The 26,646-nt window shown below is 42.2% G+C and overlaps 1 protein-coding gene across 3 annotated transcripts in view; it reads left to right on the top strand.

The window, feature by feature from the left end:
• Sox102f (transcription factor Sox102F) overlaps positions 1-26,646 on the top strand; it is a 205,571-nt gene that overhangs the window by 121,722 nt on the left and 57,203 nt on the right. For all 3 annotated transcript variants that reach the window (XM_078191335.1, XM_078191347.1, XM_078191327.1), the window contains one exon: positions 16,680-17,411. In XM_078191335.1, the coding sequence (XP_078047461.1) occupies positions 16,680-17,411 (732 nt within the window). The remainder of the gene's footprint in view (positions 1-16,679; positions 17,412-26,646) is intronic.

The raw sequence follows: 26,646 nt of genomic DNA, 5'->3' as shown, positions 1-26,646 counted from the left end.
CTCATCGATGCAATCGGTAAAGATCCTGGCTAGATTCTGAGCTTTTTTTCCCGCAGTAGCGTTTCGATGCGATCATTGATGCCATCGTCAAGATTCGCGGCGTTAATATGGATTACGCAATAGCGTTCACAATGAACGTAGAAGCACGCGGATGCGTTGTAAGATAACAGAGATGGAAACGCGTCAAAATCCTGTGTATTTACAAGGAAAAGTCAGTGTTATAGTTCGCCTAGATCAGACAAGTCGGCAAGAGGTCGGGTCACACGAGGCTATTCGTGCGATTGATGATTACACGCTATCGGTCTATCGTCGGAGTTTTTCACTGGCATCCGTGAATGATACACGGCGCCGCATACGCTCGGCTCTACAGGGTGATGCTGAAATAGTAAATACAATCATTTCGCATCGGTGCCGAGGCAGAAAAAGGGCCTCGGCACTCTCGAGCGAGCGCGGGGCAAAAATGATGGGTAGATACATACCACTATTAAATGATACTATAAAATTAAACATCAGCATCGCGGATAGCATTACAGTCACGCGTAATAGCCAGCATTTTTAGCCCGGCGATTTATCTCGCCGTCCCCTGTTAATTAAAATGCTCCATCAATCATTAGCCCGCGAATTCTCCTAGCAGTTTATATCTTTATAGACTAATTTATGGGAAGAAATGTTAACCGAGCATGCAGCTTCTCTATTAATGCTTTTATTGGGCTGTTAGGAAGATAATTGCCTCATTAACCTTCGCGCTGGATTTTATGCTATCCGCTAATAACTAGACTGCTAGTCTTTTGTACAGAGCAATAATCTTTCGCAGAAAGTACAAGAAACTGGATATATCTTTCTCTGATATCTTCGAAACAGCGCTACATCAAATTATTTGCAAATTATTTATTAGTTAGATAAACGTGTAACGATAATTCCACCGATTGTTGTTCCTAATTTTCATCGAAGTACGAAGATACGTTGAATAAACTGTTCGTAATTCGATTCATTTATTTCCTCGGGAATAAAATCCCGTAAGCAATTAATATCGAATGAAAGCATCGAGATGCATTTCGATGGAACGCGTGCATTCGTCGGCTCTCGGAGAAGAATCGGCATCGAACGTCGTCGAAACAATTTTTACGTAATGCGAACTCACTGTTGCTCCGCCAAACACATCTGCTCTCTATCCGTTTGCATCGACGCCATCGTTGATTGCGCGATTATCGAGCAATTGTCCGCCGTTGATTTATTAAACAGCGGCTCTATAACAGAAACGTATTTACGAAGTAACAGTGAAATGTTGATCTTATTCTACCGACGTGTTCGACCGGTAATGAAACTTCTATTAATATCTGCTATCGGTTACCAAATGACATTATGCAAGCAACCTAAAAATTATTGACCGAGCGACGCCGTTTCTTATCCTACTACGATATTTCTTCATTTCAATTTTCCACATCAAATTAACCGATCGTGTCTCATTTATAATTAGCTAAGCTATTTTGCACGCTGAAACAGTTTTTCTTCATTTGACGCTGTAATTTGATCATTCATCTCCCATTTACGAGGCGGCGTGCGTCATTCGTGCGAGCTTGTAATTACATAATTATGACAAAAATAAGTAGATCAAACATAAAACAGCAAAAATAGTGTGGGACAATTTAAAAATACAGCCGTCGACCGAATGAAACGTCAAACGTCAAATATGAAAGTCTGTAATTCCATTGCCTTCCGACTAATACAAGCAGCTTTTATTTCGCGTGAATATCTCACGCTTCGATTTGTGTTTCATCCGTGATGTTATATTTTAAAGAAATCAAAGGGATAATTCCTAAATTGTGCATCACTTAAACGAGAAACTAGGGCAACTTCTCAACTTAATTTCAACATGATCCGATAGAAATATTAGAGTCGTAACAAATCTTCGTTCTCTCTGGTATCCGGCAATGATCTTTGTGATCCAAGCCGAATATTTGTCAGCTCCGTGCCCAGAAATCTTAGGACCGCTGCAGGAAACTGGAGCACATTGTCTGCAAGTGCTCTTCAGGTTTCCAAGGGTTTTCGTGGCAGGGGTGATTTGTTGCGACAGGGAAAGGTTCTTAGAACCGCGCTTCCGCACTCGAGCCAGCCACCGAAAGACAACTACAACAACTCCGAATTCGAGCACCGTCTGTTTCCAAAGTGTTTCCTTTCTTCGAAAAATATTCAAAACCCCGTGTGAACTGGTTCCAAACGTTCCGCGCGCAAGCTGCACCCAAATGCAGGCTGACAGTCCAGTTATTTAATAATGCTTGATACTTGAGAGACAGTTTCTAGTTCATTTCCGGAACGCGGGGAATCTGAAATATTTATGCGGTCAGAAGAGAATGTTAAATAGAGAAATTGACATATTTTTAGAAATACAGTGATATGAAGAAAATTGATCGGTATTTATAAACATTGTTAATATACAGCTATGTACCCCGTTTATAAATATGTGAATGCTTCCGTATCAAATCATTCATCAAAAGTGTTACCATTTTTATATTTATTTTTTTGTGTATTAGAGAATATAATTTACCAATTACGTAACAATTAAATTTTCTTCACGTCTGTATTTCTTAGTGTAGATAATTTTAACATATTCTAGCAGTATGCTTGGGATTATTGTTTCGTGTAAAAGAAAAATCATAGCGAATTATTCGCCTTGCTGCAAAGAATTTTTCGATGCATATCATTTCATAGTACTAATTCATATTGTATATTACTTACTCATTACCCGTTAAACTTTTTGTCGAAGTAAAATACTATTCAAATAAATTAGAATCACTGGAGCTCGCACAAAATATAAGTCGCACATTTTTTATTCGTTCGGCACTTTCTTCCGGAAAATTTTTATTTAGTGATTGCATGTCAATTCTAATATTTATAAGTTATTATTAAAAAAACAGTAACCCTTGACTGTAATATTGCAGTTTAAGAAACTAAATTTTTCAGAAAAGAGAAATGAATATATTATACATTGACCCCAAATAGCATCCTATAGTTAAATAACCACTGGTCTGCCAATTATATGTTCATCGTGGCAGCACAAAATTGCTTCATTTTTTAAACTGTTAGTTACAATCGGCAGTTAATTTAAAACAAAAAACAAAGACCAGACTGGCCAATCAAACCACAGCATACTCAAGCTGACACTGTTCCTTTTGTTACATCTGCAAACAGTAACAAAATCCTGGATCGTGTCCCATAAAAGAATCTCCGCCTAATAGAATCGAAACAATGCCAAAGTACGTGGCAGTCGCAACAGTCAAAGGATCGCATTAGTATTGCGAGGAAAAGAAAAGAAAATGGAAGAGAAGCAGAAAGCAGACGAAGAGAGAATTGTATCGAGGGCGTGAAAGGCTGGGGCCTTGTAATCCGGTGATTTTTCAAAGACAGCATGCGCGAGTCTCGACGTAACGGTGTGTCCTGTATGTCAGCATAGAAATAAGGAATTTCAGTGGTCCGTGGTCCGCGGAAGGAGGCTGTTACAGAGGAAAGGAGGAAAAGTCGCGGCGGCAGATAGACCGGGGCGGTGAAAGAGCGAGTAGCGAGGCGAAGAGACCAAGAAGAAGAAGAGGAAGAAGAAGAAGAAGAAGGGCCGGGAGCGTGGGCGACTGGTCCGCTGATAACATATTCTCGGTAGAAGGAAGAAGACTGACGGAAGATTGCTTTTACAGCAGCCGACAGCAGCAGCGAGCGTTGTCGGTTCCTGTGAATGTGTTCTTTCCTCTCCTCGCTTCGCTTCGCCTCGCTCTGCCTCGCCTCGGCTTCTGCATTTCCCGTCGCGTCGTGAAAACTAAGGAGAGAGCTCTGCTCTCTCTCTCTTTTTCTCGCTTTCTTTTCTCTCTCTCTCTCCCTCTTACTCTCTTTGGCTCTCTCTCTTTCTCTCTCTCTCTGTCTCTGTCTCCGCGACAGCTTCGGGGCGCCTGCTTGCGACCGTCTCTGACGGTGATACCGTCGCGACGACGACGACAGTAGCTTCGATGTGTGCTGGTGGTCGTGGTGCAAGCCACCCACGACCCTGGGTCCGTGTACGTGTGTCTGTGGTCCGCACCCGCTCATACATAAACAAGAGATCGGCCGACGCCGCTTCAAAAGAAGAGACGCTAGCTGGGACTCCATTATGTAGAGCATATCCCACGGCGGTCCTATAAAGAATACTAACGATATGGCTTTCTCTCCCTGCCGGGGCTCTCTCGCTCCTTCGACCCCGATGAGAACCTCTGCGCCCGCGGAAACGCCATCCTCTTACACTCTACGAACTCGCGCAGCACACTTTTATCTTCCTCTACATCCACGTTACCCGATTCGAGCTGCTGTCGAGTACAACGCTTTTATTAAACCCTTATGCCTATAATCTTCTTTATGGTTAGATTCGTTAGAGTGCAATCATTTCATAGCTGACGAAGGAAATTGGTCCTCGACGTGTCGTAGGCTTAAACAAGAAGCGTACAGGGTCAGCCTTGCAACAAGGGTAGTTTCAATTATTTGCAGCATGAGCTTTTGGATAGTTCAGACGGTTTAGGTATAATTTAAGTCAATTAAGCAATCTGTCATGAGTTGTCAAGGATACGTTTAGCTTTCGGTGGTTCTATTTGGAATTTTTGCGCGTCTGTTCGTTAGGAGATTCTGCGAAGAATTAGGCAAGTAAGAAATATACTTTAAAAGATGGGTGTAAAAATATAAATAACGTAGAACTCTCTTTAAACAATTTGAATTGTAGCATAAAAGTATAAAATATTCTATCAAAGTGTCAAATGGAAATGAGAAATAAAACTATGAAATTCAACTGTTGGATAAAAATTCCGAACAGAAATATTTAACGATAATGCCGAATAAAGAGATAACTAAATTACTTGAATAAGGATGTTAAGTAAAAATATCGAATAAGGAATAATGCACATGCTTCTCGAGAGCGGAGGGTTCCGCGGACGGTCGCTCCCGTATTATTTTCTCCCGCTTCTTTTTGTCTTGCACGATCCGAGAGGGGCGGGGGTGGTGGCAAAGGAAATAATTGAGATAACGAGACAGAGAATACGAGAAAGTAAATTAATGATCTCTCTTATTCGGTATTGTACGCGCGCCTCCGAAGGGCCTCGGCGGCTTCGACACCACGAAATTAGTCAATAGCGCATGTCTTCGTTTCCCTTCAGCCGAGGCGGCGCGGCGGAGGCTCTCGCGGCCGCGTAATCAGCGCCGTGGTCGGACTTAATTATACAGCACTCGGTGTGTGCCGACCGTTTCCATCGCATCGGCCGACTATAACGACTCGAACGAAATCCAGTGTTCCGCCGCCCTCGACACGAAATTAGTTTCACACCCCTCGGTGTCTCGACTGTTATCGTTTCAATTTCATCCCCCCATTTCTTCTTTTTCTATCATCGTTCAGTCATCGTCTCGGTTTTCAATTGCGCAAATCGAGCTTGTCGCGTGCATGTCATTTTAACATGATTTATTCCTGTCGCTATCAATTTTCTTGCAATTTAATTAAAAATAGTTACAAATGACTTGTGTAAACATTTGTATGATATGTACAGCAGAATCTCGAGTAATCGAACAAGAATTTCCACGATCGTGTTATTTGGATTTATGATTATTCCAAGTGATAACGATGATACTGTAGGTGGATCACGATTAAACCTCGACTTATCTTCTTATACTATTGTATTAATAATTTATTTAAAGAAATTAGCTAACAATTTTGAATTTGCATAATCGAAATTCTACTATGGTTGTATGTTTAAATTATAATTTATTAAGACACTGAGGATATATGATATATTTGGACATATTTGGTTTCGTAATGACTGCCCTAATACTTAAAGCTAAATATAATGTTCATTTTTTGAGATTACTAATTAAATTCACTGTGAATCAATAAGCTTGATATACCTTGTACTTCATATCCATAATCACATTTAGACTCATTTATGATATCTTAACGTCTAAATGAGAAGAATAAAATAGAGATTTCATACTATACAAGAACGAATTATCATTGCATTTTAATGTAACTTCATTTTTAACTGCAACGTGGTAAAAGTATTTTGTTCTCTCGTCTTCCTTTTATCGTCAAATAGATTTTGCTATTTAATTTCCAGATTCATTTATTGAAATAGATTCACTTTTATTAAAATTAATATAATCTAAAAATATAATATAATATAATCGTTGTTCATTATCTAAAGATTGGATAATCAGTAGTTTTAAGTTACATAAATTATTTGGATCCCCATAAACAATTCAAACTACAGAGGAATAAGTTACATCTAAATACGAATTTCCTGGCTGCCAATTCAAACCATTAGCCACCCGTAATTGGAATCTAATCACTAAACTATGAATGGTTGCAGCCGAAAATGCATCGTACAATTCTTACAGGGAAATCCCTCCGGGGAATAAAAAATGAATATAGATCCACTGAAATTCTATCGAACCTCGCATATTGTTATATCATTAAAAATTTGTCACGGTCGCTTCGGCCGCGAATAGCTTCAGTTTGCCGAAATACGTGTAGATGAATACAGGACCTTGAAATTAGGTTTCCGGCCGCCGACGTGTCCACTTGAAAACGTCCAGCATGATTCTCGGCGTGGTCCTGCGGGACATCTCGCAACGGAAGTCGACTTGGAGCAGCTTCGACTTTGGCTGCCCCCTCCCAGACAACGAAACACACCACCGCCACCCCTGCACACGGCTACTTGAGCCCGAACAGATGCTGCATCCCCAAAAAACCACACTGCCATTGTGCCACTAATAGAAAGTCAAGCGTCGGCTTACACGCCGCTCGCTCCGCAGACCACGGTGCTGCCAGTTCGGAAAAATTTCACTGTTACGCGCGGACCCTCGGTGGTTCGGGTGCTTTTAATTGGTCCCAACGCGGGCCCCGGGGACCAATAAAGCTGATTTCTAGTCGCGATTGTTCCGGTTTATTAGTATCGTGATGCCGTGTTGTTGGAATCAGTGGACCGAGTGCGACGGTGTCGAATAGGGTTGCTTGCGGATTGTTAGTCTCCAGTGTCGATCGTGTCGTGTTTTGGAGAATACCGTGACTGGGTGCGAGATTGTTAAATGCTATGGTTCAGTGGAGAATATTAGGAGGAAATAATTAATCGTGAGTGTTAAATTTAATTGAAAACTATGTCGACTTGTGCTTTATAATCCAGGTACTAAAATTTTCATTTAAAATCTCTTTCTAGTTTCGTTGGGAAATTAAAAGTCAATCCCGAGGACTTTAAGAATTGCATCTTTGTTTATACTATATTGTTTAACCGGTTTCGAAATGCATTAACACTGCCAACGTTGACAACCTCTAAAATACCACAAAATTATAGTACTTTAATTCGGACAACTGAAAATTGAAAAATTAAGTACATCGAGTGCTTTTTGACCATCCCCAAAGTTTATGGTTCCTAGTGAAATTAACAATGATATTAATCAACTTAATATTAACGTAGGATTTAAATTTCAAACATTACAAATAATTCCGACGTTAATTTTAACAGCGATTCTATTTTGACACCCCTGTGTCAAGATAAAAATGATTAACTTAGAAGAGCTATAATAAGAAGCTGTTTTGCATCGAAAACAGTGTTAGTTAATTGTAACAAATCAGCTACAGGCTAGAGACGAATATTTCCAAAATTTCTGGAACATTATAGAAATTAGCGAACCAGGAGTTCGAAGTTCACTCCTCGCGCTTCCGAGAGTAATTCTTGAGCAGCGTCTGATAATGGAGCCGACATCGATAAACCTCAACCGTGACGAATGCGAGATAAATCAGCGAGTCTTCTCCCCCTTCCTGCTCCTCGAGTGTCTGCCTCCTCTTCCCTCTTTTCCATTGCATTTCCATTCATTCTGATACCGATTCATTAACTTGGCGAAACGAGAAATTACACGAATCATCTTGTTCCTTTCTGCAAGATACCGCAACCCCCCTCTACGCTCCACTATTTGACTTTGCCATCTTTATCCGAATGTCAACGAAGCAGCGTTCTATTTCGTTTTACCATAAAATGAAACCGCGCGCACAGTTTGCCGACAACAAAATTCTTTCTTCCTTTTCCTCCTCGTTCTCAAAAATTTTTTTGCTCTGTTCGACTTCGTTGAGAGGTATTAAAAACGTTTTTTATGCTCTTATAAAACATCTTAGTATATATCTATGTATATCTTGAAGCAAGTCACCATAAAATATCATTGGAATATATAACATTTGTGAACAAAGTGGCCAATCCAGCGTAGGTACTCCCAGGAGGAAACAAAGTGGCATATTCGTAATTCTCGAGTAGACGGCAGATCTCTATGCAAATTCCCACCGTGCACGTCATCTCGCGAATAATTTGAAACAGAGGAAAGATTTCTTGTCGTGGAAATAACGCGTTGGAAAAATTTGTCCAGCAGTCATACGGGGGACTCGTGCTTCGGCGAGCATAGATCTCGCGGCTTCCAGATCCGAGTCCGCTTGTTATCTTGTCTATATTTCTTCCGTACCTGCCACCGTTGTTACGGATCCACCGCGGTCCGTCGTTGTTACAGTCGATAATCGTGGAAACAAAACGAGTTTCCCAATACAACGAGGAAAAAACTACAGATACTGGAAGTGGTGTAACCGAAACACGAGGGAATCGTGGGGAAACTGTGGGAAGGGGTAAGATACGCATGCTCGCTCCGATTGTGTCGGCGAGCTTAATCGTGTTCCGGTTCTTATTACGTGCTATCGTAAATCATTATGAAATTACCCGGTCCCAGAAGCATGTAGTAAACTGAAACGCAATTATCGCGCTCGTTTACGCGCTGTGTATTATACGGTCGGACACAATGCCCGACTTATCGGGAAAGGTCGAACATCCCAGTTACACTTACTCCGTTGATAAACTATCATTGAAACCAATGTTACGGATGCATATAAAACTGCGGCTGCATTTTATCGCCGCGGCGCTCCCGTTGTAGAGCAACGCGTCGGCTATTCAGTTCAACGTCACGTTACGTTTCCGGTTCGAACTTTCGAAATCGCAATAATTACTACTGCCCACGATAGCGTCGTCGCGTTCAAAATAAATACGGGGAAAACTAGATTTGGAAACTGAATTACTTAATGAGACTTTCTTTTATTTTTCGCTTACTTTAACGAGTTATGTTTTTGATATATGTTACAAAGAAATTACATTTTTTTGTTACGGCGAGTATACTCGTCGAAAGCAGCTTACTGGTTAAGTAAATAAATGTTAACAGTAGAATTAATCCTTTTATTAAACTTAACATTATATATTACTGTTCGTTCAACAAAAATGAAATTTAGATCAGCATGATACTTATGTGTAAGCTTAATACGACTGCGAAAGGTTAAAGAACAAAACAATTATTTCATTATAACTTAATGTTATGTTATAAGAGACGTACATACACTTTTTAAAGAGATTTGAACAGCTGCCTGGTTCATTTCAATCTGCTGAAGACATTGACTCGCAAATTCCACGTTGGTGCAAAAGTATTAATTGGATTCGTTCGTTCCTTCCTTACTGAATCTGCTAGAATAAAGCAATTGTTATTCGCAGCACAATCCCATCAACAATATTCGCAAAGACGTTCGAACAATGTTTTCCAAAAATGTCCATCACGCTGCGTCCACCCTGCTCGAAAGAAGACGAAGCAGATTCGCGAGATAGTTGGCACTAAATCGTGTCCAGAAATAACTCATCATCGAACAGCGTAGACAATGTAGCATCCGGTGGTTGGATGCCGGGCACCGGTTGCTCATAGACGAGAACGGAAAATTTATTTTGTCACCGCCGGCGGGGGCGTGTGTCCCGGGTCCTTCCGGAGAAACAAATTCGACCATTGTCGGCTGGTTTCGCGCGCGTTTCGCGCCGGTCCCCTGTGTGATTTCAGTCGCCGGTCCTTGACGGCATCTGGCCGGTTAAAAATATATTTTTTTGCCGGGTGTTCGCGACTGTTTTCGTTGCGCGTGGCGCTGCCTAGGCCAGGCCTAGGATGGCTGCGGGAGCTTAGAAGAGGAACCGCGCGCGGTTTCGCGAAGCAATTACGCCGGGCGTGAAAACGCGCGGACGGCGTGTCTCTGTTTCCCCGCGACAGAAATACTTCTCGTATAAGGACAGCGGCGAGCTTCAGCTGTCGCGCGCTCTAATATTTCGCGCTCGTCGCGAACCGTCGACAAAAACGGGCCTGCGAGAAAATCTAGAGCGAGCCCTCTGTCATTGTTAGACAATGGGGAACGACGGTGCCGTGAGCCGGCAACGTGACAATGACGGAACCGAGCGACCCCGAGCGAAATTTATCTTGCCGAGAGAGCTCGATTTTCCACCGCGTTTCTCATTTAAAGTCGTTCCGAGAATACTGTGGAACACTGTTGTCGAGATCGAATAGGTGAGCTGTGTACCGGCTTCCTTAATTAGCGTAGTTATTTCGCAATTAAAGGGACCAGTGCGATAGGCACGATTCGCGCGAGCCGACAAAACGCGATGGAAAATCAAGGGTCGAATTATAGTAAAAAATACCTTGCTTACTGGTCCATTGGCACAATTTTAACTGCTTCTAATCGTAGCTGTTTTAATTCGAAATCCAAAATATGTTTTTTAACATACAGTATTTCCATTCCATACGATTTATTGCAATCTATGTATATAAACGTGAGCTAATTGTATATAATAGCCTATTGTACAATGCTTGCAGTTTCAACAGCTTTATAAACGTAAACAAATTTAATACAGATGCAATTATTTTAAAAAATGCTATAGCAATTTCGCGGAGGATTAATTAGAACGATACTTTCTTCACCTTCCCTAATAGATGAGGAATAGTAAAGTCCACTAAAGGGTTATAAAAAGAGTATTTGCACCTACCTGTTGCGAGCTAGCATGGTCCAAATACCAGCTTTGAAAGTTTCCTTCTCGACAATTCTAAAAGCATTTGTTTATCCGTGTACCGTAGAGTGTGGATAGACGCATCGTAGGAACGTTAACAATGTCGAAGTTCTTCGTTTTTGTATCGCATCGAGCAGCAAAGAGATTGATGGTATCGAGTGCACTGACGCGAGTAAGTGGCGATTGGCGGTCTAGGAGATTGCGAGAAACGAGTTTCCGGCTGGTTGAACTTCTTCGAGTAACAACGCTAATCACAGTGCGGTAGACAGTGAGCTACGGTCGTACCTGATGGACCGATCACACTTTTTAGCCTACGGATGCCTCTTTCATCCTCCATTTTCGCGACTTATGCAGGTGTTCTGCCACGCTTCGAACCGACAATTGCCAAATTGGCACAGCTATAAGGAAGCACCGCGATAGACAAATTGCATTGTTTCATTGAAAATAGTAGAGCCAAGATAAAATATAATATCGTCAAGTATGTGATATAATAATATCAAATTGACAAATATATAATATAATAATAAATGAAGTCAGCCAAAAAACATTTCCAATTTTTGACAAATCGTCGATATTTAAATCGAATCTTACAGATCGAAACGTCTTCGAAAACGTTGAACAAGTTTATTCACGTACAAGTTGGCCACTATTTTGAAGATCGAAGTTTTCCGTTTACATACTTGCTGTACGAAAATTTTTTAACGGTCTTATAAAAAAGGAATAAGGAACAAGTTCGGTAAAACCCCTCATCGCTTCCTTGCATCACACTGTAAAGTACAGCTTTCGTTCGAAGCTCGATAAAGTGACTAAAAAGAAACCAATCATCAAAGTTTAAGGGGTCATTGTAAAGGGCAGGCTTCAATCTGGAAATTCATGTTAAAATTAATCATAAGACAAATTTTCCAATACATTTACGGACGTTTCAATGCAGCCATTTCCCATCATGAATATATCTCCGGTTTTCCACCTGTTACATTATGCAAACAAACTAAATGAATGCTGCATGACCTAAGCAGAAGCTTCAAGCTTTAAAATGAGTTCAGCTGTTGTGAAATACATTGAAAGAGAAATACATTGTATTATACTTTCTCGGCTGAGTGTGTATAATAAAAAATGGAGCGTATCGGTTTCCGTGAAGCGTAGGATAAGACAAAAGAAAGCGGCTGCCTATTTTTGACATGCCTGATGTGTCATCAGTCTCAGAAATTACATGTTCGTGACAGTTGCCAACGCTACGGACGTCGTGGTCGTTTCGAGTCACGACATTCCGAGACTTCGATGTTTCACATTTCGTACGGTTTCCGAAAAAAAACAGATCGCTGCGCCGCCGTAAAAACGGCGATAATATAAGGGGATTATGGAACCAGTTTCATTGGATCAATGATTAATGCGCTTTCCAAGCATTTCATCGATAATACCCGTTTTCGGCGTGCTATTTCCAGCGTGCTACTGATACAGTAATAATCATCTAATTATATTTGGCGATCGATGAGACCGAGACTCATTTCAGCTCGCGTCGTGCCAGGCTTCCTAGACGCATCGGATACCAAAAAGGCTACGTTATTTTCGATGCACCGCCTGTCAATTGACATACTTATCCGAAAAGTCAGAAGTACATTTACAAGTACGCCGTAAGAATTGATTGTCTTCTCGGCATAGGCTGAAATCATAGTAAAGAAATTGATCAACTGCATTGTTATCTCCAGGATCACCATCCTTGCTACGCCATATTAGTTTCAAGTCACCGACCCGGACATTTCATTCACGCGATGTTAGTCATTCGTGACTAACACGTTACAATCACACACCGAGCTAAATTATTCAACGTTGTCGTCGATTTATCTTGCAGGGATCAATTATGCATAGACACTTTCCAGCTCTCTTTTCGGAACATTCTAAACGTTCAACAATGTGATCTAATAATAGCGAAGGCTAATTCAGCGTTCTCTTTTATCTCGCAAGATTTTTAATCGCATGGATTACTTTTTAAGAGCTCGTGAAATTTTCAGTCGACGGATAAAACTCTATCCCAACTTTTATATTTAACCTGCATTTAATTCGATGTAATTTTATGGGATGAATTCGATGTATTAGCACTCCTTAAAAATGGCAGCTCAGCTTTCATTACTTACAACCAGTCAGATATCCTGAAATTCTTCAAACGTTTATCCACGAAACAGAAAATTAAAGTCCCTGTAATTTTGATCTGCATTTTCCGTCTCAATCGTCGTCCCTGCATTTTTCTAAGGAAAGTCAACCGATTTGAATGAATTCAAATTCACGAGCCACCGTGCGCTTTCGAGGTACACAGTGTCTGAAGAGATCCGCAAGCCTCCGTCAACGGATCGAATCTTCCGAGGCCTGGAGCTAATTATTCGGTCAGCGAGCGAGTTGACCAGCAACAATTCTCTCCTCGTACCCGGGAGGACCGTCGATTTATCGGCGGGCCACGGCTCCTTTAGCGGGCCCGCGGTTTTTTCGGGCGTGTTAACGCCGCGCTGCACATGCGTGCACAGTTCCGACGCAACCGGGAGAAGCACGTGTTCGACGCCGGCCAGGCTCGCGGTGACGCGCGTGCATCGGTGCACGCGTAACCAGGCCGAGAGCGACGCTTCTGCTGCCGCCTCTCCCGCTGGAAAAAAAAAGGCAGGCCCGGTCACGCGTGCACGCTGCCTGAAAATGCACCGACGAGCGCATTGTGGCGCGACCACGCGAGCCGAGCTGTCTTTGTTCGACGATGCGCCGAGGAAAATCGCGATTTCCGGTGATTCGCGGAACACCGGGAATGTCGGGAATTCGTGTCTCCGAAATCTGTCAGTGTCCTCGCGGATTTTCTGCTGTCTTGTCAGCTGTGTTCTGGTTCGTAAATTGCTCGTTTCATTTGTCGAATAAACGATGTAAACCGAGCCTACCGAGCTGGTCAAAAGAAGCCAGAATGAGACGTTAGCGCCCTCTTGCAATCACCGGGATACTTCTATAATCGGCTGTTTGTACTTTTTGCTCGTGTGCACATTTTTCTGAGCAATTTATTGTTTTTAGAACATGTTGATTTTATCGCAAATAATACCAACATTGTATTTCAATGCCTTCCAACTGACTTATGAATGATAAATAGCGCCGTTATTATAGCTTCCTGCTAAAGAACTTTAAATTATGCGAATACGTTATACAGGTCCACAGGTGAACAACGTCGCCTGCACCGATGCACCACACAAATCAGAAATAGTTCAGCCTGATGTTCTAATCTTAACTTTTGTCTTAAAATAATAGTTAAAATAATCGCGGTAATATTTTATTGACGATCGGAGAAACTGTTCCTTATTACATAGTATGATACAGTAAAAGATACGATGTATGTAAAGAATTAAACAACGAACGAAGTAGGTAAGGAAGAGGAAAGAAATAATATAACATAATGTACATATTTGATGCTGCGCGAATTTTGTGCTGAATTAAGATCGGAACGTTTAAATAAAGCAGAGCAATTACTGAAAAAATCGAGAGCGCTATAAAAACTTTTCAAAACGGGAAAAATCGATTATAACAAATGTAATCTATACGTGTCTCGGAATGTTAAAAAATCACATGAAATAAATCGTAAAGTTACCACGAATTAACTTAACGCCAAGTTATCTTAAGAATAAATTCGCTCGGCAAACAGAACACACGGTTATCGTACCTCGTTTCTCACAATGAAGAAAATGTGGCTGACGATGATTCTAATCTCCACTCGAGTGTTAGGAGCGGAACCCAATAGTCGAAATTCCAAGGTTCGCCGAACCTCGGTTGATTCGGGGCTCGAGATCGGTCGCATAGCGATCGGTCAGCCTCTGACCTCGCAACCTCGCAGCTCCTCCGTTCGCAGCCACGAGATAATGCTTCCGACGTATATTCGCTTAAACTCCGCGTGCCCCGCCGCTCCGATCTTGGCCGATTGATAGAAAGAGGTATTACGACATTCGCGTACAACAATAATAATTCCACGCTCAATAATCGTGCTTAATTACTGCGCCTCATGTTGCGATTACGTAATCAGGTTCGCGACGCGGCTGTTTCGGCGTGGCGGCGGCGGCGGCGTCGGCGGCGGCTTCATTCACACGATTTAGATTTAGATTTGGTAATTTCTCGACGGAAATGAGTGGACCGGGGCTAGACTGGGCCGGCTAAATGAACGACAGATGGAGTTCAGACGGGTCTCGAGGGTTGCCGGTAAGGAGACGACCTCCGCGGCAAAACACTTCGCTCTGTTCCGTCTATCCTTGGAAATCCGTTTAGCGACCGGGTGCCGACGGATGGACGATCTTCGATTTGTAGGAGGACCGATCTCCGATTTGCAGGAGAGGAGCCTGGGACACGGTCCCGGTTAATTGTGACGCGCGCGCGAAGAACCCGTAACTCAAAGTCCTTGCTGCGAGCCGTTTGACCACGGAAAATGATTTACAGCGAATTGTCGGCAGCGCGCCATTAACCGTGACATATGCTACCGCGAGCCATCGCGCATTATGTATTGTAACGAGATTCCGCCGGTCGGACACGGACACGCGATGCGAGGAATAGAAGCGCCCGCGGGCCGAGAGCGGCGCGCAACGCGACTTTGTTGCGACTGTTGCGCAAGAAACGCGACACGAGGAAACAAAGTGCTCCTTATATGCTGCGTAATTGATAGAAAAATAACAAAAACCATCGTGACAGGCCTACGCGAAAGAAACAGTAGCAGCCTCCGGTTCTACGTATGCAGATCCGCCAGCGAATACGCTGCGAGGTCCGAAGATGATCGTACATGCGAATCGGTTGTCGCGCACGGTCTTAGGGCATTTTGCTCGACAATGGATCAGAAATTTGTGTTTCGAAAAATCTCAGTCGGGTAAAATTTACCAATTAAATCGCGTAGATAACGTACATTCCTATATTCGTAGGAAAGTCATAACTGAATCTCCTCTTTAGAAGATGTATAAAGTTTTAGAAAATATGTTTTCAAAGGTTTATACTGGTGTTCCTTCAGAGAGTGAAGTTATGATAACATATGCTACTTTATATGTTACGTACAGTACTTGGCGAAACAAAAGAGCTGAACGGAATGTTCATGCTTCGAATTATATTTTATTCATGCTAATGATTGTACAATCGTTACACAGCGAATATCTTTCTGCATTTCATCGAATCACCGTGGAATTATACGCTTATTACAATTATTACGGACAATTTTCATTTTTCATGTATTCTCTAGTAATTGTACTGCATCTAAAATCGACATGGTTAGACCACAGTTTTTCCAACAAGACGTAGTAGTAAGTAACAAATGACACCACCGAAAATTTGTCATATCAATTTCACATGCATAAAATAAAGTAAATCATATAACGTGGAAATACTGCAGGTCGGTGAAACTATTTTGGATGTAGAGTTAAAATGGCTTTCAGCGTAACGGGTTAAAGGCCAACAGCTGCAGCCGTCAGCATCGATTAGGCGAATATCCTTACATTTACTTGTTCGTTCCATTGGCTAGGTTACAGGATCGAGAAGGTTGATTAACACTTAATACTTCCATGGCAACCACATACAAAAATTTGTAAATTGAAAGTATTTCATTTAATAAAATTGAAATGACACAGTTCAGTTGCGTAACATCAATTACATTTGAATCTTTGGTGTGGACGACGGTTGCCACGGCAGTGAAAGTGTTAAGAAATACATATCGTTTCTCTGTTATTGCGCGTGCGATGAGGTAGCGGCGAGATTGACGATGGGGTGCATCAGAGTTTGACCAGGCCTGTTCCGTTTCGCTTTCAGATTGAGGATGTCCTCAAAGAGGAAGTCACCACCAACGAAGCTATCGGAGGGCGGGGGCGGTACGGGTACAGTGGCAGGCGCCAACGAGGAGGAGGAGGACACGACCTCGTCGGTGACCGGTGGTCCCGGTGGCGAGATAGCCGTCGGCGAAGAGGATCCGAGCACCCCCGTCGGCATCGAGGAGTGCTATCCTCATCAGAGGGGAGGGGACTGCGAGTCCTCCGGCTGTTCGTCACCAGCGACGACCAGCGAGCCGGATCTCCGCGACTCGCCATCGCCCTCGTCGAACTCCCTGCGCACCAGCAAGCGGCAGAGGATCGTCCACGGACACCAGGACACCCTCGCCCCGTACCACTACCCTCACCACCACCACCATCATCATCATCATCACCATCACCACACGAACACATCGTCCTCGTCCGGTGGTGTCGTGGAACCAGCCAGCTCGTCCGAGTGCGGCTCGCCGCCCACACCGCTCACCGTTGACCCGTACTACCCCAACCATCCTCATCACCACAACAACAATAACAACAACACCGTCACGCAAAACAATAACAACAACAACGGAGGCAGCAGCGCCACGCCCGGAAGCAAGAGATCCATGGACGACGTGCTCAAGAGGCTAACCTGCAAGATGAACAGCGAGTCGCTGTCCTTGCAGGATGACACCGCCAACAACAGGCGGATCAGCCCGCCACCATCCTCCACCCCCACCGGACACAACACTCACTGGTTAGTTCAGCCGATTCTGTTTCAACGGAGTTTCTTTCGTTCGTAATTGACTGCTGGAATCATCTTATCTATGGCAAGCATAGAACGATCACATTTTATCGAACTAGAAGCTAGATCTTGAAGTTAAACATTGAATCTAGACCTGAAAGCTGAAAGAATCTTCCATTCGCTAATTTGTGGTACTTTCAGTCGAAACAAAAGTTTCAAGATGATTTTAGAAAGATCTCAACTTACTACTTATTTTCAAAATCGTCCAGAGGTTTATGTAACATGAATTCTGTTTTATCATTGTGCAATCCTTTTCGATGAAACTGAAACTTCTTCAAGATCGACGCTCTGTTGGAACTCGGGAATTTAATGTGGCAATGATTTATCTCGACCCATTGTTAATGTTCCTCATTCATAATTTATTCAGCTGATAAAATTGATACCAAAGTTATTCTTAGACTGCGGATTTTATGAATAAAATGAGTAGATGTAGTTTAAAATAGTGAAAAGAGTAAGAGAAACTGGGAATGTTGATGAATTTGAACTTATGTTAAAACTATCAATGAATCGAAAAGAATTGCACGCAGCTTCTTTGTCTTGCAATTGATGCGAATCAGTTTCATTTTCATAAAAATCGGCAGTCTAGTTGTTTTTCCAGGGATTTCTAGGTATTCGATTTAAATAGAACATTGGTATTCTTATTTCAAACGGAAACAACATACGTTTCTTGTTCGTCGAATACGAAGAAACGCAGAATGATCTAGAATTCTTCGTTTCTCTGTTTGTTGATTGAAAATAGAGGGAGTGCTATCGATCGAGCATTAACAGAGAACCGAGAGTCAGCTAATGAGACAGCCAGTTTCCTGCAACATCGTTTTGTCCTGTTGCAAATGCACAGTCCCACGTGCGACACGTGGCAAAATCGAGAGCGCAACCTCACCTGCGCGTCACTCGACATCGATTACGTAACCCATCCCCTTTTAATTAGCCGACATTGTGCTCCATTGAAACCGTGGCATCTCCTCGAAGTGTCGCAATCGTCCCGGTCTTAATCTGGCCCGTTGTCTTCCCGGCGCTATCGCGCGCACCCGATACTTTACATAACTGGTAAATATAGCCGAAAAAAACTAAAAAGTCTCGCCTTACGTCGTATCGTCGGCAACGATTATCGCCTAACAGCACGAGAGAAATTGGTTTCGTGGTCTTTCCACGATCTATTCTTAGACGAGCCACTTCGCGGACAATTCCGGAGTCGCAAAAAGATTCTCGCCGCTGCCTGTCTTCGACCGTCGTCCTGAACTTTTGCTATCCTGAAATAACGAGACCGTTTCGTAGTCGTAGGCGCTCGTTTCTCGGTGAACAACAGGAGTATGTATCTTATTTTTCCATCACCCTGTAGAACGTTTATCTTCGAATGTTATTCTTCGGTCCAATAGTATCATCTTCGTCATGCATCGGCGTTTTTATCGCTGCTGGACGATAGAAAGTGGAAGACCAGATGTTTATCCTCGCCTCGCTTTATTTTACGTCAGACGGCTGGCGGTTCTTCGAATCGTTTTAGCTAATTTCAGTCGCAAATTTTTTATTGTTGTTACTCGCCGGAAACGGATTCTGCGCTCGGTATATTAATACATTTCCTGATTAGTACATTCGTTTCGTTGTCTTTGATCTCGTCGGAATCCGATGCATTTATTTCGAATATAAAGTTAAGTTGTTCAATTGGAATTGCAAAAGGAAAATCGGCGGAGGCAATTACGGAATTTGTGACAATAAACAACGAGTGATAATCGTTAATTATTAATCTGATTACTTTTGCCCAGCTCTGTGTAGTAGAATGGTTTGCGTATTTTAAGAACTCCGGAAACATCTGCGAAGTTTCAAATACGATAAATGTTCCGGTGAACAATGCGGTTTGACTACACTTTGTGTTGGTACTGTTTCGAAAAATTAAAATTATAATAATTTCGATGATACCATCCTGTTGGCAGCGACGATCTTTCGTCGCCTCCAAGTTGCAGAAGGGAACTTCCTTAGGCAAGAACGTCGGCCCCGGTTTTTGGCCCCGCGAATGGCCCACAAAAGCACCCATTGTTCGGGGGAGAACGACAAGATCCACAGATTCTGCGTCGTAAACCGACTCTTCGTTACCGAACATCCATCCGAAATACAAAGCGACCGGGCGAAAAGGAAGTCGGAAGACGGGAGAGGGTCGGGCAAAAAAACAAGGGGGCCACAGTCGGCCCGAAAATATCTGACTTCTCGGCTCGAGACAAAGAAACATGTCTCGGGAGGCGATAAGCGATCCGATGCGACCGAAAAATGGACGATGAAATATCGGCCGTACCCGCCCATAATTCTATCTATAGATCATATTAATCTATGTCTCTTCTAAACAACATCTAGAAACCTATTCTCTGCTAATCTTCGACTTTGAGTCGCGAAGTCGCCATCATTAATTCGCGAGGCAGAATGCCTAAATTCGTGTCGCTCGTAAAAATAACTTAATATTTCGAACTAGGAATCTGTACAGGCCGCCATCTTTAACTTGCGATAAACAGGCATCGACTGAACCAGAGTAAATAAAATGGCACAAGAAAACGTCGTAGCAACAGTTGACTGCAAAAACTTCGTCGTTTACTATCATGGAATATTAAAATATTCAAAAGTATTAATTTTCATTAGGCATATGAAACTCGTGGTCGACCTTGAAGTCGCCATCTTTAATTCGCAATTGCAACTTTCAAATAAGACAGAGAACACGATTTCGTAGAAAATTTCTCGCCTATTCCGAATTATTATTAAGTAATATTAAAAACATTCGAGTAACAAGCATTCATTATTCTTTCAATTGGCAGCCGTCATCGATCGCCATTTTTAATACACGAGGCCTCTTCCGGGGACTAGGATAAGTAAAATACTGCACGATACAATGTTGCATGAATGTTGCAACGTCTTATTAATACAAAAACATAATTCATAGTTACGGCGTGAAAATTCGATCGCCAGCGACAACAATGAATATTCATCGGTTTTCCGATTCTTTAGGGAAATCTTGAAATTAGGGGAGTAGGAGAGGAGATAGGAGAGAGAGAGAGAAAGAGGAACGTTTCTTCATTGACTCTGACAGTTTAAAAACCGTCTGTAAAAAATGAAACCGGTCGAAGTTATCGCCAGTGTGCCTCGGCGTCTGTATAAGTTATCGTAACGAACGATTAGTCTATATTCAACCATATCGCACGGTCACGTAATAATAATTGCCGCATGTAATCAGGTCCGTCAATGAATTGATTCTTTGTATCGGGACGACGCGACGGCGATGTCGAGGTTTTTCCGTTCCCACTGTGCACACAATGTACAAAGTCGAGAATACAGAGTAAAGATTATCCCGCACGTGGCTAATTACGGGTAGCCGCAGATTCCCCGCCGATTTCGAGGCGCGTTCCGCGTACAATCCGATGCAACAAATAAAGATGCGATTGTCGCTGACAATCGATTTCATTGATTCGAGCAGCCTGTACCTTTCCAGTGAATCTTTCTGCTACGCTGTTACTACGGAGGCGACAATTTCACTTGAATCATTCTTCTCTTATAGTCTACGGACGTTCCAGTCTCTACGACAACCGTCAGATTTTATTATTCTATTTTGTCAATTTGCGGTTCAGATTGCTACTAGATTCCTAAAGCGTGACTTTTCTTTATCCAAATGATTCGTACATGAAACGATACGGCTGAAAGAATCCCATACCGCAAAAATATGTGCGAAATTAATTCGGAAATTGTTGATTTTACCAAAAAAATTCTCACCTTTGTACGCTATTGTCCTCGTTAATATCGCGTATCAAGCACGATTAATCTGGTGAAGGACACCGTTACGTAGCTTTGCGCAAGTGCAATGCGATTGGCCAAACGCATTTTGACTTCTGACACTGACAAGCTGCAGTGTTACCATGAAATGCAATTTTCCCGATTTATTACTGGCGATAACACCTCACACTTGCTCCCAAGTGAGTATGAATCAGAGGTAGTCGCGGGTGAACGTACTTTCAGCGGTAACGCGTCTAACTTGTCAGAAACGTCGATCGAAGCACGCAACCGCGCCAGTCGTTAACGCAACATCGCCGAGCACCGGATCGGTTCGTAAAAATGGCCGAACGGTAACAAAACGCGCGGGGGCCGCGGTAGGCAGCGCGCAATCATTGGGAGTAAAGCGAGCTTGGCAACGAGCTGTTGAACGTGCGCGGACAGAATCGTGCCAGTCGACTACCCACACCGATCGGTGGCCGGCACCGGGGCCAAAATTCTTCCAAAATTCAGCCAACTGTACGACAGCTCGCACTTACGCTCTCGACGTTCGCCGGCTTTTTGGAACACATTCAATTCTCTGGACTCTCTCGACGTGTGTGCCCCCGCTGCCACAATGTACGTGTCCCTCGAGTAACGGGAACCGCCACTCGAAAATACATACTTGTTTAACGGTCGATCGGTATCCGCGTTTTTCAAGCAAATTGCAAGCCTCCGGCGATGACCGGCGAACAACTGTGACGGCACTTCCGAATATCCGGGAAACTGACTGGGAAACCATCGGTACAGTCCTTTCGCTTAATCACGTTTATGATGACGGATTTCATGATCAGAGAGGTGCCATGGGAACACGGGCGAGAATCAAGTGACGATTTTGTTTAACTGGTAGTTCAGATGATAGAGATGGAATATCAATGTGACGAACATCGTGCTCAGAAACTCGCATAAAATTAAATTCATTTCATTGGTGAACCAGAAACTAGGAAGTTTATTGTTGCGGATGCTAAATCTTTCGGGTTCCAAACATTTAGAAAGTGATTTTTGAATCTAATTGAATATTAGCCTAAAATGTGTCACCCACGTGGACAGGACATTTAGCGTAGACAGGATAATACAGCAATTGTTTCTATAATCTCGTAGAACGTAGCAGAAATCAAGCTTGATACACTATGCCGACACATTACACTTATTACAGAAAAATCCTATTTTCAGTTTTGCAAATGTCAAACCCTTTAAAAAGCGGATTTTTCCAATCGTCGCTCATCCCCCCCCCCCCCGCTAGGCGTAATGCCCGATCCGCCGGCAGTGTAAAAGGCGTTTATAGATCGTGATAAAAATAAAGTTTCATAGGAGCGAATTTGGAATTTTGTTAAAAATAAATTTCCGGTTCTGATAAAGATAGATTTCCAATTTCGATGAAAATGATATTTCAGTTTTGATAAAACTGAATGTTCAACGTTAATAAAACGATTGCGTCAGTCATAGTGCTAAAAATGAATTTTCGCGAGACTATATTCAGAATCGACGGAATGTAAGAGGGGTGAAAGGGTGTGCGGTATTGAAATTTTAACTTCGAAAGATAAATTACTTCGGTCTTATGGGGGTATTCAGGTTACTCCGTAGGCATTCAAAGTGTTAATCCACGAAAAAGGTGGGAGATTGTTCTCCGCGATTGACAGACGCAGTCACGTTGCTGCTAAAACCGGCGGGAACCGCGTTAATTTTACTTCTCCTAAAGAATTAAAGTCCGAAATTAACTTAACCAGCTACCAATATCTGCAAATAGATATTTCATTGCGTGAATGATTGATCCGTGAAAAATTAGACGCGGAACGAAGTCACGAAACGAGGGAGAAGAACATTTTCGTACTTGTCTCTTTGATGGGAAACAATTAACGATTTCTGATCTCACCGGTTAATGAACTATTCCTTCAGAATCGATCTTTCATAATGGATGGTTGCTTTATGAATTGCTTTACAGTGACTGTTAATTCTTAAATTGAGTAATTGTTTTTGTCAATGCAATTCAATTAACTTCTCTAGAGATTCTGATCACTTTTCAGCAACATACAGGGCGTCCGAATAATTACGTTATTTCTGGAAAATAAAGGATTCTTTGGGCAATTTGAAGTAACTTTTTTCTTAGCGCAATTTCAATCTATGCCTTTATTTGCGAGTTATTAACGAAAAACACTGAACAATGAGTGTTTGGCTCCGATCGCTTGTTGGCTCGACCATCTGATCTCTCTTCTCATTGGTCAGTGTTTTTCGTTAAAAACTCGTAAGCAAAGCCGCGGATTGCACATTTGCTAAAAAAGAAGTTACTTCAAATGATCTCAGGATCTCCTCATTTCCTGGAAATAATATAATTTTGGGACACCCTGTATAACTATTCCAATGTTCATCGTATTTTTGAAAAATTCGATCTATCATGATATTTATATCATTTATAATTTGAATACAGTGTATGTTTACTGTACGAGTTATATTAATACTACTAACACTAATACTAATAATATTAATGTAATGTAAAGTCTTAAGAATAATAGACATAGTAGATATTTTCAAAAAAGAAAATAGAATAAATAGACATCCTTTTTTCACTCCTTGAAGCAATTCCAGAAAGAAAATGATCAATAGAGATCCTAATTTTTTTTATTCCTTAAGTACGTACAACGTGGAAAGGCTTGCGATGAATCCTACGGAAGTTGAATCGCTTCCATCACTAAAGATGTCCGGATAGAGCCGATAGCGAACTTCTAGATACATAATGTTCATTTGCACAGTGGGATCGCGCAAATCGATGGAAGTTCAACTACGATGCAAGCCAACGGGGCTGATAGGAAGCGAATTAGGCCAGTGTCACTATTCATGAGCACACACTCGAGGAGAAGCAGCAGAGATAGAGACGCGCGTTAATCAAATGCATCGATCGAGTTTGCATAAAAGGAAACATCCTCGGCAAGAACTTTATCAACGAAATATCGTGACTAATAATTTATTTTCATGAACCCTTCAACATTAAATTCAAACTGTGCTATGTTATGTTGTATGGGCAATTTTTATTTTCAGATCGTTGTGAGAAACGAATGAATTATTAAATTAAATAAATTCCTTTATTCAAGATTAAATTACAATACAACTGTCAATCGTATTAATTGTCTTGTACAGTAAAAATAGTAATTGTAACAAAATTGCCATTCTTATAAAGTATCACATGTTAAACATATTCAAGGCTAGGGAAGTCGATTCTATTATGCTTAATCTTTAATTATAAGAAGGCATACCTACTTCGTAAGTTATTAACACAAAACGTATCTGACGTGTTATGTTTCGTAAGAATGCCAAAACCGAATTCATGCAGTTTTTTCATAATTTTTATAATGGCCTGACTGGAGCCATTTATCGAATTATTTTCCACGAAAGGGTCGTTATAATTTCGAACATTTTCAAATTGTCCAACATTTGCAAACTTGAGAATAGAAATGGGAGCGAAAAAGGAAGAAAGAACAACATGTGACCCAACGCGCATGAAATGAATTTTACTATTTTCACGTAAAGTGCGTGACCGTGAACGTCGCATAGCGATTTCGACCGACATGAATGTGCAATTTCGAATGAGCCGGACGTGTTAATGGCGATTTTTCGCGTCATAGGAAAATGATGAAAATCGCAGGTGAAACGAGCAGGTAAACCGGCGCGGTCGCGGCCGGATTTAAAGCGTGGCACGCGATGCAACGAATAGGTACGCCTGAATTAAAAGCAGCTTTTAACAACGCGTACATTACTATTACACGGTTCGCTTTCGATACTTACGCACGTATGTGGCTCGCGAACCTCCAGCATGCGTAGCACGCGTGTACGCGGAGCGTTCCGGCCGATACACGCTCCGGCGTACACATACCGCAGATAAAAGTATATCAATTTCATAATGACCGCTCGGCCGATGTGTGCGCCCGAGCTGAAACGAGGCGCTGTTTGCGATAAAAAACATTGTCGACGAAAAGAAAGCAAAAATCGACGAGGCCCGATCGATGAATGCCGCCCGACCACGGTTTTCGCGTTAATTGTCCTATAAATATTTACAGTACAGATCCACCGTCGTATGCGTTAATCTTCCGGCGCGCGGACACGTAATTGATTCGTTATTCGAAGATAATGTAATGAGGAAGATATAATTCGTATTAAAAACAACAATTACCGCTGGGAAAAACGGGAGCATCAGGTGACGGTTTTTTTTCGCTGGCCATTTAACGTTCGTTTAGCTGTAATGCGAGCTATCTAATTGTATATAATTACGACGTATCAGCGGAATAAATTTCACAATGCCATCCATTAGGGGTGAGCCGATATAACTTTACGGGTTGTTTCTCGAACGTAGATAAGAAGACGACACAGAAATGACTCAATTACTCTTCGCCAGACTGGCGAACCGGCGGCCATCAAAATTCCACAGAGTGAGACTAATCTATTTAATGAAGCGGAAACGGAAAGATTATGCTCTATCTGAATTTCGTACACGGCGCGTATTAGGCTAAAATTATTTCTTATGAATTCGGGAGAAGTGGTGGTCGAAGTGTTAAATCTGCATCCTGTCTCCTCCGTCATATGCTCAATCTATACCATGGTCTGTTATTATTGTCTCTTATTATAGACACTGCTATTTTCGTAAATAGCAGTCATTTCATTTTATGAAAATGAAAATTCTAATAAATAGTGGAACATAGAAATGATTCTGACGGTCAACTGAAAATTTCGCTATTCATTAAGTTCAATATGAAGAATAAGTGAATGTAACAAGAACGCATCTTTATCATTAATCGAGTGAAAATATTTATTTAAATATTTTATTTAGTGAAGATACTCGCCAAGCACCGAGCAACGTATGGTCAAGCTTACAAACGAATAAGAATTTTAATGAATCCAAGTTCGAAAGTCATCGTCCGATTCGTGGGAGGTTGCGTAGCCTAATTTCGAACCATTGCACGGCCTCGAACGGGGTTAGTGAAATTGGAGCGATAAGGGGAGGAGCCACGGTGGCGGTTTATTTTCGGTGGTGCAGAAAGCTAAAACCATCGACTGTCTTTGCCCGCGTGGATGATAATAGTAACAGAATGAGCCTTTTGTTGCCTGATACCGGGGTCAACAGGCGCGAATAGAATCTTGTAGACGCCCACCGCGCGCGTTATTATCGCCTGAAAGAAAGCCACGCACAGCAAGGGCCTTTCATGAGAGCGTGCAAGGATAAAAGACGTTCCTCGATAAGTAACGGTTTCATGATGCACGATTTTTGTTCCCGGGACGGTGAGCCGCAAGAAACGTGCACACTGTAACGTCTAATTAAATCCCCTTCCTCTCCTCCCCCCCCCCCCCCCCCCCCCCCCCGGCACAATGCGGAATTCATTTCTAGCCTGTCCGCCTCCCACCTTGTTTCGTTTTCACCCTC

Source organism: Augochlora pura, chromosome 2 (assembly GCF_028453695.1).
Source record: "Augochlora pura isolate Apur16 chromosome 2, APUR_v2.2.1, whole genome shotgun sequence".
Lineage (NCBI taxonomy): Eukaryota > Metazoa > Arthropoda > Insecta > Hymenoptera > Halictidae > Augochlora > Augochlora pura.
This window is presented reverse-complemented; position numbering and strand designations above follow the sequence as displayed.